This window comes from Coregonus clupeaformis, chromosome 17, assembly GCF_020615455.1.
Source record: "Coregonus clupeaformis isolate EN_2021a chromosome 17, ASM2061545v1, whole genome shotgun sequence".
NCBI lineage: Eukaryota > Metazoa > Chordata > Actinopteri > Salmoniformes > Salmonidae > Coregonus > Coregonus clupeaformis.
In genome coordinates this window covers 27,012,599-27,031,259 of record NC_059208.1, presented here as the reverse complement: position 1 = coordinate 27,031,259, position 18,661 = coordinate 27,012,599, and the positions used below count along the sequence as shown (strand labels likewise).

The following is an 18,661-nucleotide window of genomic DNA, read 5'->3' as shown; positions in this document are numbered from 1 at the left end:
TGGAAGGAATAGATAAAAAATAGGTGTGATCAATCAGTAAGCCTAATGAAGCAGACTGTAGACGAAAGTCGGCAAGTGAAGTCGGAGGTGCATCTGTGACAGCCGAAAGTCGTACACTAGCTAGGTTCCATCCAAAAACTGGCGACTAATTTTCATGGGAATGTTGTAAAATATGCATAAAGAAAATATGCACATTTTCCCACCAGTGGTGTGTTTGCACCAAACGGAATTGTTGAGGATACAAATCAGTGTGTGATGACATAGTGCTCAGACTTTTCCGCTTTAGTTTTCATGTACCGAATAAAATCGAATGTTCAATGTGTTTTCATTGCATTTTCAACTCTACCGATAGTTTTGTCACAAACTGTTGCATTAAATAGCAAATGTGTGTACTCTTGGCATGTTCACTCTAGCCAACAGCTTGCAGATACAGTGAGGGCAGGCTCTGAGGGTAGGTTAGTCTACATGATTAGAGTATTATTGATAAGAACAATAATATTTTTATTTGTCAGTAAAGCATCGATCTCCGTAGCTCAGCTGGTAGAGCACGGCGCTTGTAACGCTAAGGTAGTGGGTTCGATCCCCGGGACCACCCATAAACAAAAATGTATGCACGCATGACTGTAAGTCGCTTTTAGATAAAAGCGTCTGCTAAACGGCATATTATTATTATCATATCACCAGAATAAGACCCTCAACATTTATTGGAAAGAAGCATCAAGCTCATACCGTGCACTTTCAACACCCTGTGAAGTTCATCATAATATCCAGGTGCGCTATTCATTCAACTTCCTCATCCAGTTCAACATCGACTAAAGGGCTCCCCCTGGCGGGCCATCCAGGTGCGCTATACAGTCCGTCTTGACGCCCTCGAGTGGATGTTGAGCGGGATGCAAACCGCACACACACCATGCGTTTAAAATGTTTAAACGCGTTTTCCAACACCCTAGTAATTCGGTGACAGAATCTGCGTTTGTTTGGGGAAAGCAAACATAAAAATAGACGAGTTGGTGGTAAGGTTGTTTACCTCTCAGTAGCAGGGTAATTTTGGAGGGTAGATTGCATTTCCTCTCATACCAACCCCTAACCCCTCCCCCCTCTTTCCCTCGCCAGACGCTCAAATCTACCAGACTACGAAAACCTTGCTCGATGTTTCAGGAGAAAATTTTCAGGACCAGACTTTGATAATTTTTCATCAATTTATGAACTAAGTACGGTGTTTTTGTGGCGGTAAATTAGAACACAAGAAACATTGTTTCTGAAGGAGCGCACTGGGCGGAGGCAAAGCGGCGACCCAAGCCTTCTAATTATTAATCTAATCTCCACATAGTCTTTTCCATTAATTGGACTTCTGACAGGTAATTTGTTTTCATTTGCCATAAATCTGGTTCCAACGGTTATTTTCCCCGTTAAAACGTGAACAACCAGGCTACAAAAACGTGACTGCTCTGACAGGCTGTTATACGTGTGATTTGGGAAAGGAATCTGTTATTGACCTGTGCGCACAGCTTTACAGTTTGTGAATAAATTGCTAAACTTATTTAAATAGCCTTGCAAGTAAGCCATATTTTCCTTTTGGTTTAAGGACATTTAGTCTATAGAATGTCCCCCATATCATTACATATACAACCATTTCTAAATATCACTGAGAGCACGTGACCATACATTTTTTATGTATTTATTTAACTTCGATTTTATCAGGGAGTCCTACTGAGACCAAGGTATATTTTACAGATGAGCCCTGAATTACTTAAATTACAGAAAATACATACATCAAAATATAAATACAAAATGTAAGTAGAAAGAAAAACGAGGTCATAAAAAAAAAAACACATTCATCAGTAATAAGGTCCTCAATCAGCTTTCTGAATTGCCCTAGAGGCACCAGAACATCAAATGTAAAAACATTTTGAAGATTGTTCCACAAATAACGTGCAAGAAAAGTAAATCAACTTTTAGTTAACTCATCAATATGCTTTTTAAAAGACAGCTTTTCATCTATCCAGAAGCCCAGATATTTGTAAGCAGGGACATGATCAATATGGACACCATCCAAAGTACATATAATCAGTTATATTTATGCGCTCTGGAGAACAACATGTGCTTAATTTTACCTGCATTCAATACTAATTGCAGGTCAATAAGGTTTTTCTGTAATACAATGAAGGCAGACTGTAGGTCAGATAGAGCCTGGTCAACCATTGGGGCAATAGTATACACAACAGTATCATCAGCATGCAAGTGCAGGATAACATTTTTGACACAAGTCAATATTGTTAATGTAAAAAGTACAGGACCCAGAATCGACCCCTGCGGGACAACTTTCGTAATATCCAGGAAACCTGATTTAACGCTATCAGTTGATACACATTGAGTTATATCGGTCAAGTAATTTTTAAACCAGTTACATGCAGCCTGGTCTCGACCAATTGAAGAAAGCCTCTGAATTAGCGGTGACTGATCAACAGTATCAAAAGCCTTTGACAGGTCAATGAAGAGGGTAGCACAATGTTGCCTTTTATCCATAGAGTAAACCACATAATTTATAACTAATGATGCAGCAGAGGTAGTGAGTGCTATGACCTGGTCTAAAACCTGACTGATGTACATTTAGAATACATTTGAAAGGTAAGAAAGATCTTAGCTGAGAATTAATCAAGGGTTCAAATATTTTAGCTAGGCAAGACAGTTTAGAAATAGCATACATGACATAAGCCAATGACTGTATGGCAGCGATCATCAACAAGATTCAGCTGCGGGATGATTTTTACTTGAGCGCATGGTCAGTGGGCCGGAACATAATTACAAATAATTTGTAGACCGCAAGAAGCCCAAATAGATACACTATATATACAAAAGTATGTGGACACCCCTTCAAATTAGTGGATTTGGCTATTTCAGCCACACCCGTTGCTGACAGGTGTATAAAATTGATCACACAGCCATGCAATCTCCATAGACAAACATTGGCAGTAGAATGGCCTTACTGAAGAGCTCAGTGACTTTCAACGTGGCACCGTCATAGAATGCCACCTTTCCAACAAGTCAGTTGGTCAAATTTCAGCCCTGCTAGAGCTGCCCCGGTCAACTGTAAGTTATGTTATTGTGAAGTGGAAACATCTATGAGCAACAATGGCTCAGCTGCGAAGTGGTAGGGAATGGGACCGGCGTGTGCTGAAGCGCGTAAAAACATCTGTCCTCGGTTGCAACACTCACTACTGAGTTCCAAACTGCCTCTGGAAGAAACGTCAGCACAAGAACTGTTCGTCGGGAGCTTCATGAAATGGGTTTCCATGGCCGAGCAGCCGCACACAAGCCTAATATCACCATGTGCAATGCCAAGCGTCGGCTGGAGTGGTGTAAAGCTTGCTGCCATTGGACTTTGGAGCAGTGGAAACCCGTTCTCTGGAGTGATGAATCACGCTTCGCCATCTGGCAGTCTGACGGACATATCTGGGTTTGGCTGATGCCAAGAGAACGCCACCTGCCCGAATGCATAGTGCCAACTGTAAAGTTTGGTGGAGGAGAAATAATGGTCTGGGGCTGTTTTTCATGGATTGGCCTAGGCCCCTTAGTTCCAGTGAAGGGAAATCTTAATGCTACAGCATACAATTACATTCTAGACAATTCTGCGCTTCCAACTTTGTGACAACAGTTCGGGGAAGGCCCTTTCCTGTTTCAGCATGACAATGCACCTGTGCACAAAGCGAGGTCCATACAGAAATGGTTTGTCGAGATTGGTGTGGAAGAACTTAACTGGCCTGCACAGAGCCCTGACCTCAACCCCATCGAACACCTTTGGGATGAATTGGAACGCAGACTGCGAGGCAGGCCTATTTGCCCAACATCCGTGCCCCACCTCACTAATGCTGTTGTGGCTGAATGGAAGCAAGTCCCAACAGCAATGTTCCAACATCTAATGGAAAGCCTTCCCAGAAATGTGGAGGCTGTTATAGCAGCAAAGGGGGGACCAATTCCAAATTAATGCCCATGATTTTGGAATGAGATCTTCGATGAGCAGGTGTCCACATGTAGTGTATAATATTTGAGTAAAACATAATCATTTCAAACCTTGCTTATATTTGTATATGGTCACATATCTCTCTATTATGCATGGGAATACTTTGGAATATATTTACACAATTAAAATCACTTGGAGCTGATTTGCTGTTATTTTTACAGGCTTTCATGTCCAACAATAAAACTCATTTTAAAACTTTTTTTGCTCAGAAAACTTGGGTGACCAAAGAAAATCACCCGCGAGCCAAATTCGGCTGCAGGCCGCCAGTTAGGGAACCCTGCTGTATGGCATAGGCATGCTGTACCATAACTGTTCAAAACTGACTAGCCTAGTCTACTTTTCTTACTTTTTATTTGTCCTTTTCAGTGCAGGCAAAATGCAATAAACTCCCAAATCTCTAGGCATGAGAGGTAGCTATCTATAGCCTAGTGGGCTAGATGAAAATCATGACTGAGGTTAAAAGCATTTTCTAAGAATAACTTAGTTTAAACTTTGTTTACTTGAGGGTGAGCCCAGTCTTCTTTAAAGTAGAATGCTGTAACGAACAATATTATTGGCCTTTGCTATAACTCTTGCAGTATTTGGTAGATTAAGATATTGATTGGCAGTCCTTTGTTGTTAATCCTGTTCCTAAGGCCTGGTTTCAGTGTTTAAAACCCAGTTTCTCTCTAAACCATGCCACACTGCTCCAACTCAGAAACCATAAGTATGAATAGTTATAGTCACTGTGTGGAACAGCTTCTCTATGCCTTGGGCTAGGGAGGGAACAGATAGGGTCTGTGCCAAAAGACAGGCTCTGATCAGAGTCAGTGGGGCTAATCATTTTAATGACTGTATGTCAGATTATTATGTTAACTACAGTGACAGCCATCTGATGCCCATCACAGTATGGTATGCCTTCATATGGAAATCTACTAAATGTACAGGATGAGTTCTGCCCCCACATCTGCTGCCAGGGTAGTTCTTAATGATCATATATCAGTTGGACAGAAGTCCTGAGGTCACTGACTTCATCTGACAGGTTTTGATGGAATTAATACATTATTAGATATATAACAAGGCTAATTTGTATGTTCACCGTTCAATTCTCCCAAAATCCCACAATCATGTTCTGCACATGAATCAAATATGCTCACAGTTCCCTAGAGATTAGTGTCAGGTGAGAAAAATGTTCTGCAGCACTCCAACAAACAAGATTTTGTTTAAAGAAACATGTAGGCTTATCTGCTGTCTGTAACAATACTCAGGACACTGCCTGCCTAGAGTGCCAATGCCTCCACACACAACACTCCAGTGTGGGAGTTTTGGTTTAAGAGCCACGACCAGTAAACACATGATGTGAAAATCTAGAAGACGGGCTTGGGCGAACATCTGTAGAAAGAATGGCCTATGTGTGAAAAACAGACTGGAGCGGTATGTCATACCGTCGTGAGCAGTGACTGCACATGTCATACCGTCGTGAGCAGTGACTGCACATGTCATACCGTCGTGAGCAGTGACTGCACATGTCATACCGTCGTGAGCAGTGACTGCACATTCCAACTGAAAAAAGTTACAGTGCCTTCAGAAAGTATTCACACCCCTTGACTTTTTCCACATTTTGTTGTTACAGCCTGAATAAGTGAAACGTAGATTTGTTTGTCACTGGCTTACACACAATACCCCATAATGTCAAAGTGGAAATATGTTTTTCAACATTTTTACAAATTAATTAAAACTGAAATGTCTTGAGTCAATAATTATTCAACTCCTTTATTATGGCAAGCCTAAATAAGTTCAGGAGTAAAACATTTGCTTAATAAATCACTTAATAAGTTGCATGGACTCACTCTGTGTGCAATAATAGTGGTTAACATGATTTTTTGAATGACTACCTCATATCTGTACCCCACACATACAATTATCTGTAAGGTCCCTCAGTCGAGCAGTGAATTTCAAACACAGATTCAAACACAAAGACCAGGGAGGCTTTCCAATGCCTCGCAAACAAGGGCACCCACTGGTAGATGGGTACTGTATGTCTTCAACCCACTGACCAAATATCAAGTGCAACTCAACCCGGGTCTCTCCCCGCTGCACCCCAATACTGCCAGGACAGGACACCCGTGTTCTACGGTGCAGAGACTGAAATAGCCCCCTCTTCCTTTACCCTGAGTCAGGAGCTAATAACATAAAGAGATCATGGGGGAACTGTTTAAGTCTAGCAGCAACAGACCATGGCCTCCATATTCCTAACGGGTCAGCTATAAGATCACAAGATGTTGGGTTATTCGAAAGCATCTGCTCAATGTTTAATTGCTCCCCACTGGTCAGGGGCACAAACAAGTAATGTGAAGTCAAGAATAAGTGCTAATTCTGTAGATGACCCTTTCCCTGTAGTTTCATTTCTTGAGGGAGATTGGCGCGATTTCAAGAACTTTCTTTGATAGTGAAGTGTTAAAGTTGCAGGGTGTTGTGACTAGCTCTGCTGGGAGACTGTCCCCTCAGATACAAAGCTGTCTGTGTTCAGCAACAAGGCTTACGTTAAACCACCGGGATCTGCACCTATTCCCCCCACAACCACACCTGTCAGACACTGGTGGTGGGAGAACTTCAACACTCCTCTGTTCAGGACAACTATGTAAGCCTGTTATGTTTCCTCATTATGGGCCCAGCAGTCTTTCCATTACGTTATGCTTGAAATATGTCTTAGTCATGTATCAACATGAGTCCTTCCAGGGGATTGAACTTGGTTCTCAAATAAAGTATTTGCTTTCTGTTTTGCCATTTTTCTACAACACTTTCAGTCTGTTGTCTTTGTGAGGTCCTTAATGTTTCTGGTGGTTGTTTCCCCCTTGTCTCCAGGTGACATGGATCTTTCTCTGTTGGTGGCATTCTGCTCCTGTGTTTCTCCTGCTTTGGGTGAGCTTTTTCCTTTCACGTACTTTCACTTTCTTTGTTTGAGCTTTTCTCTCAAATGACTCCAGCACTTGAATGGTGACTGAGGAACCAGACAAATGCATTTGTAGTCACTGACGGTGCTGTTATTAGTATTGGTACAGTGTAGCAGACTAAAAACATGTCATTCACAGTGTGGTTGAGGGTACTATAATGTATTTTTTAGAGTACGGGAGGAAAAAGTATGAAAATGTATGCACTCACTACTAAGCAGTGTGTCTGCTAAATGACTAAAATGTCAAAATGAGTGCCAGTGATGAGCTGGTCTCTGGTCTGTCTGTACTAACAGGGTCAGGATTTGGCAGGGAGATGCCAGGTAAGTTGGCAATGCATTGGATGCCTCAGTTGTGTCATAAAGGAATGAGAAATGCAGTCTGTCTGCCTTGGAATGGACACAGAATGCACGGCCATCTTTGTTTTTTGCTTATCAGTTGCCCTAGAGCAGTGTTTCCCAACTCCAGTCCTCGAGTACCCCTTTTTTTTTCAGTACACATTTTTATCGTAGCCCTGGACAAGCACACCTGATTCAACTTGTCAACTAATCATCAAGCCCTCGATGAGTTGAATCAGGTGTTCAACAAAAATGTGTGCTGTTGGGAAACACTGCCCTAGAGCAGGGTTTCCCAACCCTCTCCTTGGGCCCATCCAGACTTTTCACATTTTTGTTTTAACACGAAACTGGCACGGTCATTGTTTCCCCTAGGATTTTTTTCAGCAGTGGTGGGGGGAGGTTGGGGGTTGCAGCGGATGGGTTCTACCTGGGGCATACATGTACATTATATATACACTACCAGTCAAAGTTTGGACACACCTACTCATTCAAGGGTTTTTCTTTATTTTTACAATGTTTTACATTGTAGAATAATAGTGAAGACATCAAAACTATGAAATAACACATATGGAATCATGTAGTAAACAAAAAAAGTGTTAAACAAATCAAAATATATTTTAAATTTGAGATTCTTCAAATAGCCACCCTTTGCCTTGATGACAGCTTTGCACACTCTTGGCATTCTCTCAACCAGCTTCAGCTGGAATGCTTTTCCAACAGTCTTGAAGGAGTTCCCACATATGCTGAGCACTTGTTGGCTGCTTTTCCTTCACGCTGCGGTCCGATTCATTCCTAACCATCTCAATTGGGTTGAGGTCGGGGGATTGTGAAAGCCAGGTCATCTGATGCAGCACTCCATCACTCTCCTTCTTGGTAAAATAGCCCTTACACAGCCTGGAGGTGTGTTGGGTCATTGTCATGTTGAAAAACAAATGATAGTCCCACTAAGCCCAAACCAGATGGGATGGCGTATCGCTGCAGAATGCTTTGGTAGCCATGCTGGTTAAGTGTGCCTTGAATTCTAAATTAATCACAGACTGTGTCCCCAGCAAAGCACCCCAACACCATAACACCACCTCCTCCATGCTTTACGGTGGGAAATACACATGCGGAGATCATCCGTTCACCCACACCGCGTCTCACAAAGACATGGCGGTTGGAACCAAAAATCTCAAATTTGGACTCCAGACCAAAGGACAAATTTCCACCGGTCTAATGTCCATTGCTCGTGTTTCTTGGCCCAAGCAGGTCTCTTCTTCTTATTGGTGTCCTTTAGTAGTGGTTTCTTTGCAGCAATTCGACCATGAAGGCCTGATTCACACAGTCCCCTCTGAACAGTTGATGTTGAGATGTGTCTTTTACTTGAACTCTGTGAAGCATTTATTTGTGCTGCAATTTCTGAGGCTGGTAACTCTAATGAACTAATCCTCTGCAGCAGAGGTAACTCTGGGTCTTCCATTCCTGTGGCGGTCCTCATGAGAGCCAGTTTCATCATAGCGCTTGATGGTTTTTGCAACTGCACTTGAAGAAACTTTTAAAGTTCTTGACATTTTCCGTATTGACTAACCTTCATGTCTTAAAGTAATGATGGACTGTTGTTTCTCTTTGCTTATTTGAGCTGTTCTTGCCATAATATGGACTTGGTCTTTTACCAAATAGGGCTATCTTCTGTATACCCCCCCCACCCCACCTTGTCACATCACAACTGATGGCTCAAACGCATTAAGATAGAAAGAAATTCCAGAAATTATCTTTTAAGAAGGCACACCTGTTAATTGAAATGCGTTCCAGGTGACTACCTCATAAAGCTGGTCGAGAGAATGTTTAACACTTTTCATAGTTTTGATGTCTTTACTATTATTCTACAAATAGTAAAATTAAGAAAAACCCTGGAGTAGGTGTGTCCAAACCTTTGACTGGTACTGTATAAAGAAAAATGTTACTTTTTTTATTTTTCAGTGGTGGGTGGCCAATGCAAATAGGGGAGACACTGCAGTGTGATAGAGGGAAGTGTGTAGTGTCATATATTTTAGCAAACTGTAGTGTCTTTAGAGTGCCAGTGATTAAAGAATGAGCTGGTCTCTGGTCTGTCTGTGTACTAACAGGGTCATCTATAGGCAGGGACATGCCAGGTAAGTGTGTTGTATTGGATGCCTCAGTGGTGTCATAAAGGAATGCTGTCTGTCTTGGAATGGACACTGAGAATGCATGGCCATATTTGTTATTGGCTGGTCAGTTGCCCTAGAGCAGGGTTTCTCTCCCTGGGTGCAGATTTTGTTTTTTGCCCTAGCACTACACAGCTGATTCAAATAAACAACTCATCATCAAGCTTTGATTATTTGAAGAATGCTATGGCAAAAAAACTGGTTGTCTAGGTCTTAATTGAAAGGAAAGACCAGCAGACACTAGGCCCTCTATGGAATGAGTTTGACACCCCTGCCCTAGAGTATGGCTGTCTATAGAGTAACTAGCTTTGCTCTGTCTGTACTTACAGATTGCACAACTATATTGATTAAGTACTATTGTGTAAGGATTTCAAGTTATGATTAAATCCAGTTCATTTGAAATAGGCTAATCTAGACTGCTGTAAGAAAGAGCTTTTGCTTTCCTGGCCAGGATTAGGCATTTTCTCATGTGAGGGATTTGAGTAATCAGTCATTTGGTATGCAGCCAAGCCTCCCATATTGTAGTAGCATGTGGCACTAGGCACTCCTACACTGTACTTTGGGTTGTGTTGTGCTGACTTGTTCCTGAGCAGATTGCCCTACATTAGTTTTTTTTCTCCTCAGTCAACAGGGTGATTTGGGCAGGATATAAGTTCCCCTGGTAATGGAGAGGGTTGACACCAAACGGAAGTGTTTGTTGGGCATTAGGCTTATCTACTGCACCATAAAAAGCCCTGCTGGCTCGGGTTGTCGTTCTCTGACATCCTTTAGAAGAAAACAAAATGAAAATGTCAGCAGATACGAGATGAGCCAATCAGAGGAACATTTCATTGTTAAGAGAGCTGAACATTGATTAGTGTACTTGGAATCTTCAAGAAGGGGTTATTTTATCTCTGTACTCCATGAAGCAGGAGTAATTTATTTGTTGTTTGGTGATCCAGATAACGTGACATCCATGTAATTTAGATTCTTAATCTAAATGGTATTGTAAGGAAAAATGTGACCTTTGGTTGGTTCCCAAATGGTTACTCGCACTGCACAAGCCAACATGTATGCGCGCGCGCACGCACGCACGCACGCACACACACACACACAGACACACACACACACACACACACACACACACACACACACACAGGTAAAGTCTGCTTTATTACAGTGCCTACCTAAGCTGACATTGGTCACTGGCCTTAGAAATGACTGCAGAGTGGGTATGGTTATTAATACATCAGGACTTGCAACTCTGTGTGGTGTCTTGCATCATTGTAGCATTTCCATGAATAACTGCTTTCAACAGAGCTTCTTATTGAACACTGCATTTTGCAGCTTCTCCTTTACTCATATGAGGAGAGAGGCACCTGAGTGTTGCCAGATTGTATTTAAAAGCATGCACTGTATATCATATCACCCAGTGATGTAATCTGTGTTAGTGCATGCACCATTCCTAAACCTTCAGTACAAGTGGACCGTATTTTTTAAAAGCACAGAACACTACAACAGGCTTACTATCATGTGTACAGTAGTCACTAGTTACATTCAATGCAAACCTCTGGAACACTTGACTACAGTTCTGAAAGTAAACAGAGCCTAAAATCAGTTATGAAAGCTTCATAGTTCACACCAAGCACACAGTCAGAGCTAATGTCTGTCAATCACTAATGCTTTCTGTCTTTTCTTTTTCAGCATCAAAAATGGATGAAAAAGGTAAAGGTTTCTTGTTTCAAATTACTGTATCGATTGTATTTCACTTTAAAGAGCATGTTGGCAAAGAGTTAAATCACATACATTTTGGTCACTCGCCATCTTTTTCACACCAGTTGCACTCAACTCAGTTAAGGTTTGAATTAGTTTAGCTCCAAACTTGGTGTGTAAGTTTCCATTGAAAGGGACCACTATGAGTGTGTGCGATTTAAATTAGATTTAATTCCAGCGGTTCCTTTACAATGCATTCCATCTGGCGTCATGCACAGCTCTGTCGCCAATCTGCTTTGGCTGCCGAGGGGACAAGTGGTCTAATGTGCCTTTTTTAATACTGTAGTTACAATTTCAATGTACACTGAATAACTGTGAATAATAACATTCTACAAAATGCAGAGTCACTAAGTTCATATGGTTTTTGATGTATTCCCTCTCCTCCTCCTCTTCTCCCCTCCCAGACTATGACGCTGCGTTTCACTATGGTGAGTGGGGAATGGATCAACATGGACTAACTCCACAGGGGGCAAACGTGACACTTCTCAGGAAATATTTGGGAGGTCAAGAAGGCTCGCATTTTCCCTCCATTTTTTCAGGAGCGTCGGAAAACATTGACCCCTCGGGCCACGCTTCCGTAGTTCAACTGACAAACAGTTATAGTCCCGCCCACTGTTGTAGTAGCCTCATTTCTAAACACATCACAACCATTATAGAGATTCTGTCATCAAACCCGTTCATTGCTCTATCCTGTCTTCAGTAGGTCTATGCATTCTCAGACACATTATAGGATGTATTCAGCTCTTACAGTGAATATTCTTCCATGTTTGAGGCAGTAATATCAATCAGATTATAGATATCTATAGGTATGAACCTGATGGATATATGAATCGTGGCATAAACAGTAGGAGCATATGTTTGAATGATCTCATAGGAATGTGATTGATGGTGTCATAATTACATAGCTATGCTGCATACACCCTAAGAGGGTTCAGTGCATACGTATGTACTGAATTAGATATTTTAAGTTACACTGTGCCTTGCACATGTTCCATAGTAGTGGGGCTTAGTATGCATGGATAAAAATGTATTTCTGTTTCAGACTATGAATCTCTGAGGATCGGTGGACTGATCTTCGCTGTGGTATTGTTTGTCATGGGCATTGTCCTCATCGTCAGTAAGTCTGTCGGCCTAAGTACGGTTATACTTAAAATACAATTTTAAGTATTACACTTACATTTTAATTACCCATTGAAATAACATTTGATTAGTGTCATAAGTTTATTTCTACTGTACCAATCTCATTCCATAATGATGGTATTTCTGCGCTGTTCAACATGCTGATCCAGTGGACAGCTCCTCTTTACCAGTCCAGTCCTTATAAACAAACCTGGGATCAGTTACTTTCTGGGGGCTGGGACGCAGGCCAACATGCCTTGCAAAATGCCCAGACCCCCAGGACACCCAACACCTCTCTGCCCTGTAGACATCTGCACATCTAGGGCCCTGACTAAAACTGGCCTGGACACTATGCAGCCTTGTCCCCTCCCTCCTCATCTCCTGCCCTTGCACTCATCCACCCCACCCCAGGCATAGCTGCAGCCCCCCACCCACCCTAACTCTCACCCCAGGCAGAGCTGCAGCCCCCCACCCTAACTCTTACTCCAGGCATCCATTACATTAGTCAGCCCATACATTAGTCATAGATACCACAGGGGGCAGAGGGAGTGCCCCCCCTGATCCAGTGGACAGCCCCTCTTTACCAGTCCAGTCCTTATAAACAAACCTGGGATCAGTTACTTTCTGGGGGCTGGGACGCAGGCCAACATGCCTTGCAAAATGCCCAGACCCCCAGGACACCCAACACCTCTCTGCCCTGTAGACATCTGCACATCTAGGGCCCTGACTAAAACTGGCCTGGACACTATGCAGCCTTGTCCCCTCCCTCCTCATCTCCTGCCCTTGCACTCATCCCCCTGCAAAGAGAAGGCGTTGGGTTTGTAGTGTCCTGTCCAGCCTCCCGAGTGGCACAGTGGTCTAAGGCACTGCATCGCAGTGCTAGCTGTGCCACTAGAAATCCTGGTTCGAATCCAAGCTCTGTCGTAGCCGGCCGCGACCGGGAGACCCATGGGGCGGTGCATAATTGGCCCTGCGTCGTCCAGGGTAGGGAGGGAATGGCCGGCAGGGATGTAGCTCAGTTGGTAGAGCATGGCGTTTGCAACGCCAGGGTTGTGGGTTCAATTCCCACGGGGGGCCAGTATGAAAAATAAAATAATGTATGCACTCACTAACTGTAAGTTGCTCTGGATAAGAGTGTCTGCTAAATGATGTAAATGTAATAATTTAGAATAATCAAGCACTTAGTTTGCATATTTTTAACTGGATAAGATAGGGTCTTGTAAAATATGTAATATACCAATATTCCAACTTCTATACAGAGCGGTTGCTATAGTATCTTCATTCTAGTGTAAGTTTACCAGGCATGTGTCTTTGACACCTAGGATGGAGAGAGTATATCAGCTTTCCATCATAGTAGCTCTTTTTCACACCAATTTCTCTCTCTCTCTCTCTCTCTCTCTGCAGGCCGGAAATGCCAATGCAAATCAAGTCCGAAGTCACGGTAAGTTGGGCGAAGAAGAGATACAGTGTTGATAAAAACATGGCAGAGAGAGACCATGACTGAGTTCATTGTAAGGCTATTAACCTCTTAAGGATCGGACCCTTTCTTTCCATTTTCGCCTAAAATGACATACCCAGATCTAACTGCCTGTAGCTCAGGACCTGAAGCAAGGATATGCATATTCTTGATACCATTTGAAAGGAAACACTTTGAATTTTGTGGAAATGTGAAATTAATGTAGGAGAATATAACACATTAGATCTGGTAAAAGATAATACAAACTATTTGTTTTTTGTTCCATCTTTGAAATGAAAGAGACAGGCCACAATATAAATTGCAGTTTAGGCGCAATTTAGATTTTACATTTACATTTACATTTTAGTCATTTAGTAGACGCTCTTATCCAGAGCGACTTACAGGAGCAATTAGGGTTAAGTGCCTTGCTCAAGGGCACATTTACGTCATTTAGCAGACGCTCTTATCCAGAGCGACTACAAATTGGTGCATTCACCCTATAGCCAGTGGGATAACCACTTTACAATTATACTTTGTGGGGGGTAGAAGGATTACTTTATCCTATCCCAGGTGTTCCTTAAAGAGGTGGGGTTTCAAATGTCTCCGGAAGGTGGTGAGTGACTCCGCTGTCCTGGCGTCGTGAGGGAGCTTGTTCCACCATTGGGGTGCCAGAGCAGCGAACAGCTTTGACAGGGCTGAGCGGGAACTATGCTTCCGCAGAGGAAGGGAGCCAGCAGGCCAGAGGTGGATGAACGCAATGCCCTCGCCTGGGTGTAGGGACTGATCAGGAGCCTGAAGGTACGGAGGTGCCGTTCCCCTCACTGCTCCATAGGCAAGCACCATGGTCTTGTAACGGATGCGAGCTTCAACTGGAAGCCAGTGGAGTGTGCGGAGGAGGGGGTGACGTGAGAGAACTTGGGAAGGTTGAACACCAGACGGGCTGCGGCATTCTGGATGAGTTGTAGGGGTTTAATGGCACAGGCAGGGAGCCCAGCCAACAGCGAGTTGCAGTAATCCAGACGGGGAGATGACAAGTGCCTGGATTAGGACCTGTGCCGCTTCCTGTGTAAGGCAGGGTCGTACTCTCCGAATGTTGTAGAGCATGAACCTGCAGGATCGGGTCACCGCCTTGATGTTAGCGGAGAACGACAGGGTGTTGTCCAGGGTCACGCCAAGGCTCTTCGCACTCTGGGAGGAGGACACAACGGAGTTGTCAACCGTGATGGCGAGATCATGGAACGAGCAGTCCTTCCCCGGGAGGAAGAGCAGCTCCGTCTTGCCAGGGTTCAGCTTGAGGTGGTGATCCGTCATCCATACTGATATGTCGGCCAGACATGCAGAGATGCGATTCGCCACCTGGTTATCAGAAGGGGGAAAGGAGAAGATTAGTTGTGTATCGTCAGCGTAGCAATGATAGGAGAGGCCATGTGAGGATATGACAGAGCCAAGTGACTTGGTGTATAGGGAGAAAAGGATTCAGCAGTGAGGAGAATGTGGCAAAGAGCTTCCTAGGGTTAGAGGCAGATGCTTGGAATTTAGAGTGGTAGAAAGTGGCCTTAGCAGCAGAAACAGATGAAGAAAATGTAGAGAGGAGGGAGTGAAAAGATGCCAGGTCGGCAGGGAGTTTAGTTTTCTTCCATTTCCGCTCAGCTGCCCGGAGCTCTGTTCTGTGAGCTCGCAATGAGTCATCAAGCCACAGAGCTGGAGGGGAGGACCGAGCCGGCCGGGAGGATAGGGGACACAGGGAGTCAAATGATGCAGAAAGGGAGGAGAGGAGGGTTGAGGAGGCAGAATCAGGAGATTGGAGGGAGAAGGATTGAGCAGAGGGAAGAGATGATAGGATGGAAGAGGAGAGAGTAGTGGGAGAGAGAGAGCGAAGGTTGCGGCGGCGCGTTACCATCTGTGTAGGGGCAGAGTGAGTAGTGTTGGAGGAGAGCGAGAGAGAAAAGGATACAAAGTAGTGGTCGGAGACATGGAGGGGAGTTGCAGTGAGATTAGTAGAAGAGCAACATCTAGTAAAGATGAAGTCAAGCGTATTGCCTGCCTTGTGAGTGGGGGATGGTGAGAGGGTGAGGTCAAAAGAGGAGAGGAGTGGAAAGAAGGAGGCAGAGAGAAATTAGTCAAATGTAGACGTGGGGAGGTTGAAATCCCCCAAAACTGTGAAGGGTGAGCCATCCTCAGGAAAGGAACTTATCAAGGCGTCAAGCTCATTGATGAACTCTCCAAGGGAACCTGGAGGGCGATAGATGACAAGGATATTAAGCTTAAATGGGCTAGTGACTGTGACAGCGTGGAATTCAAATGAGGAGATAGACAGATGGGTTAGGGAAAAAATTGAGAATGACCACTTGGGAGAGATGAGGATTCCTGTGCCACCACCCCTCTGACCAGATGCTCTCGGGGTATGCGAGAACACATGGTCAGACGAGGAGAGAGCAGTAGGAGTAGCAGTGTTTTCAGTGGTAATCCATGTTTCCGTCAGCGCCAGGAAGTCGAGGGACTGGAGGGTAGCATAGGCTGGGATTAAGTCAGCCTTGTTGGCGGCAGAACGGCAGTTCCAGAGGCTGCCTGAGACCTGGAACTCCAGGTGTGTGGTGCGTGCAGGGACCACGCACCACACACTTTGGCCACCACACATTTTGGCCACTAGATGGCAGCAGTGTGTGTGCAACGTTTCAGATTGATCCAGTGAAGCATTGCAATACTGGACTATTTTGTATCAAGTCTGCCCAAATGTGCCGACTTGGTCAATTGATACATTTTCAAGTACATAACTATAGAGAACATACAAAAATGATATGGTAATACAAAATGTAAGTTTACACACTCCCAGGAATGTCATACATGATGGATCAATAGCTTATACACTAACTTTCATACATCTAGATGGCCGGGCGGGGTGGGTGTGTAGCCAGAGACAGCAAGGGTTCAAACTGTAGAACCCAGTTCCTACATTTGAATATAAAAAATTATTTTATCAAACAAAACTATGCTACATTTTATCTCTGGGACCTTTAGGATGACAAATCAGAGCAAGATTACTGAATGTAAGTACATAATAGCTACTGTAAATTGGACAGTGCAGTTAGATTAACAAGAATTTAAGCTTTCTGCCCATATAAGACATGTCTATATCCTGGAAAGTTTACTGTTACTTACAACAGTCACGTTAGCGCATTAGCTCAACTATCCCGTATACAGGACACCGATCCCATAGAGGTTAAAGTGTCATCTCTAGACTCGTAAAAGGAGCTATTTAGAATATTCTTAACAGTTAGACAGAAGCTGCAGTACTCAGTTTGATGTTCAATACATTTTCTGTTATTTACAGTTTGTTTTCAATTTCCCTCTCTTAGGCCTGTTGGGGTACCTGAGGCATTGGCAGAGGCAGGGGCTGTGACAGGTAAAAGTAATCTATATCTTTGTCTTCATTGCCATATCAAACGTCTGTTTTGTATGTATCATTTTTTTTTCTGAAACCAATACATCTCATCATGACACCTATCCGCTCTCAGGTCCTCAGTGATGTGAAGTCTCGCCACCAGGCGGCAGCATCGGACAGTAGATGACTACTATGGCCATCTCCCAGAAAGCACAAGGCTCCTTTTTTTATTTCCATCCTGCTGATATGTTCTCTTGACATTTTTTGCTTTTCTCTTTTTTTCTATATGAATTAATCTACAATGACAGTACTTTGAGGAAATAATTGGTTTATGCAGTAGGGTTGTTTTAATTGTAGGCTATATGTTAAACCTCATATGTGATAGACACACATGAACAAGCGATTTTGTAAGTTAGAACTTGACTATTAATGACTATTTTAAATTGTAATAAATAAAATAAAGTGATGTAGATTGGTAATTGTGTGTTGTGTTCCAACTTTTCCTAGTATCAGTCACTGGCATAGACGGTCTCCCTGTCAGTCACTGCCACTGGCACAGTGTTGACCCAGTAGCGCAGTTCTAATGGATATGCAGCACACCCTTTTTGCTGATGTTGCACCTTTCTGCAGGCATTTGTAGACAAATTCATTCAACCTCCTGACATACGCAGTAACATCAAACATGCTGTAGCCTATTGTTTAGAACCATTGTTGCATGCTAATCTGACTGTTTTGTGCTTTAACAAAAGTGGCCTATCATTTTATCATGAACACAACTCCGTTATGGTTATTGGTATATTCTTGGCCAAAGGGGGTCTAGCTGCAGGATGGATGAGGGAGGGGACCTGTCAAAGACAGCTTTTCAATAGGGACAGATTTATTTCCTCCATCGAGGAAAGTGGCCACAATCGAAAGAAGAGGGGTGTTGACTGCATAAGATAAATATTTTTATCATTTCATTAGAAAAATACTTGAAATAACAATTCCCATTTGAAATTATAAGAATTCCCCTAAATTCACTTGGTCACTCAAATATAGGCTAGCTAAGGCATTCCTTGTGAAATAATGTAGCATATTAAACTGGAGGCAAAATGATTGCATAAAAGATCACATGCATTTTCTGCCTACACCACCATCAGGGACTTGCAGATGTTTTCATCTTTACTATACATTTGCTCTGTGTATTTTTATATAGATGAGAAGACGGGGATTCCTTTGTGCACAGCCTCTCCCTTGTTGCTCTGTTGCTAGGGATATATTTTCCTCGTGCCGCAGTACAGGAGGAGAGGCGCCAAGGGGTGGAAAAGGGAGAGACCTGTTAGCGCATTCCTTCCCTTGCAGTTTCCCACGCCTCCTCAGGGCATGATGATAGTAGGCTACTCGAGCGCAGTAGAATACTTTCCGCATTGGCTGGCACATTTTTTTTTCTTCTTCTTCACACAATCTTTGGGGGATACCTCAATAGACAGGCTGCAGCACTGAATAGCCTGTAACATAC

General features: G+C 43.3%; 1 protein-coding gene across 1 annotated transcript; it reads left to right on the top strand.

The window, feature by feature from the left end:
- The first annotated feature begins 6,510 nt into the window (after positions 1 to 6,510).
- Positions 6,511 to 17,642, top strand: LOC121556100 (FXYD domain-containing ion transport regulator 6). Its single transcript, XM_045226253.1, has 10 exons — positions 6,511 to 6,641; positions 6,866 to 6,922; positions 7,248 to 7,274; positions 9,395 to 9,421; positions 11,138 to 11,158; positions 11,611 to 11,634; positions 12,249 to 12,323; positions 13,730 to 13,766; positions 17,138 to 17,184; positions 17,297 to 17,642. Exons 2-10 carry the CDS (start codon positions 6,871 to 6,873, stop codon positions 17,305 to 17,307), a joined length of 321 nt encoding a protein of 106 aa, XP_045082188.1. The 5' UTR covers positions 6,511 to 6,641; positions 6,866 to 6,870; the 3' UTR covers positions 17,308 to 17,642.
- Positions 17,643 to 18,661: the final 1,019 nt, after the last annotated feature.

What these genes read in the sequence shown, in the direction of transcription:
- LOC121556100 (XM_045226253.1), top strand. Translation starts at nt 6,871, where the DNA reads ATGGATCTTTCTCTGTTGGTGGCATTCTGCTCCTGTGTTTCTCCTGCT. An exon ending in TGACGCTGCGTTTCACTATG is followed by an intron (nt 11,635 to 12,248) that starts GTGAGTGGGGAA and finishes TTTCTGTTTCAG; the next exon opens with ACTATGAATCTCTGAGGATC. An exon ending in GGGCATTGTCCTCATCGTCA is followed by an intron (nt 12,324 to 13,729) that starts GTAAGTCTGTCG and finishes CTCTCTCTGCAG; the next exon opens with GCCGGAAATGCCAATGCAAA.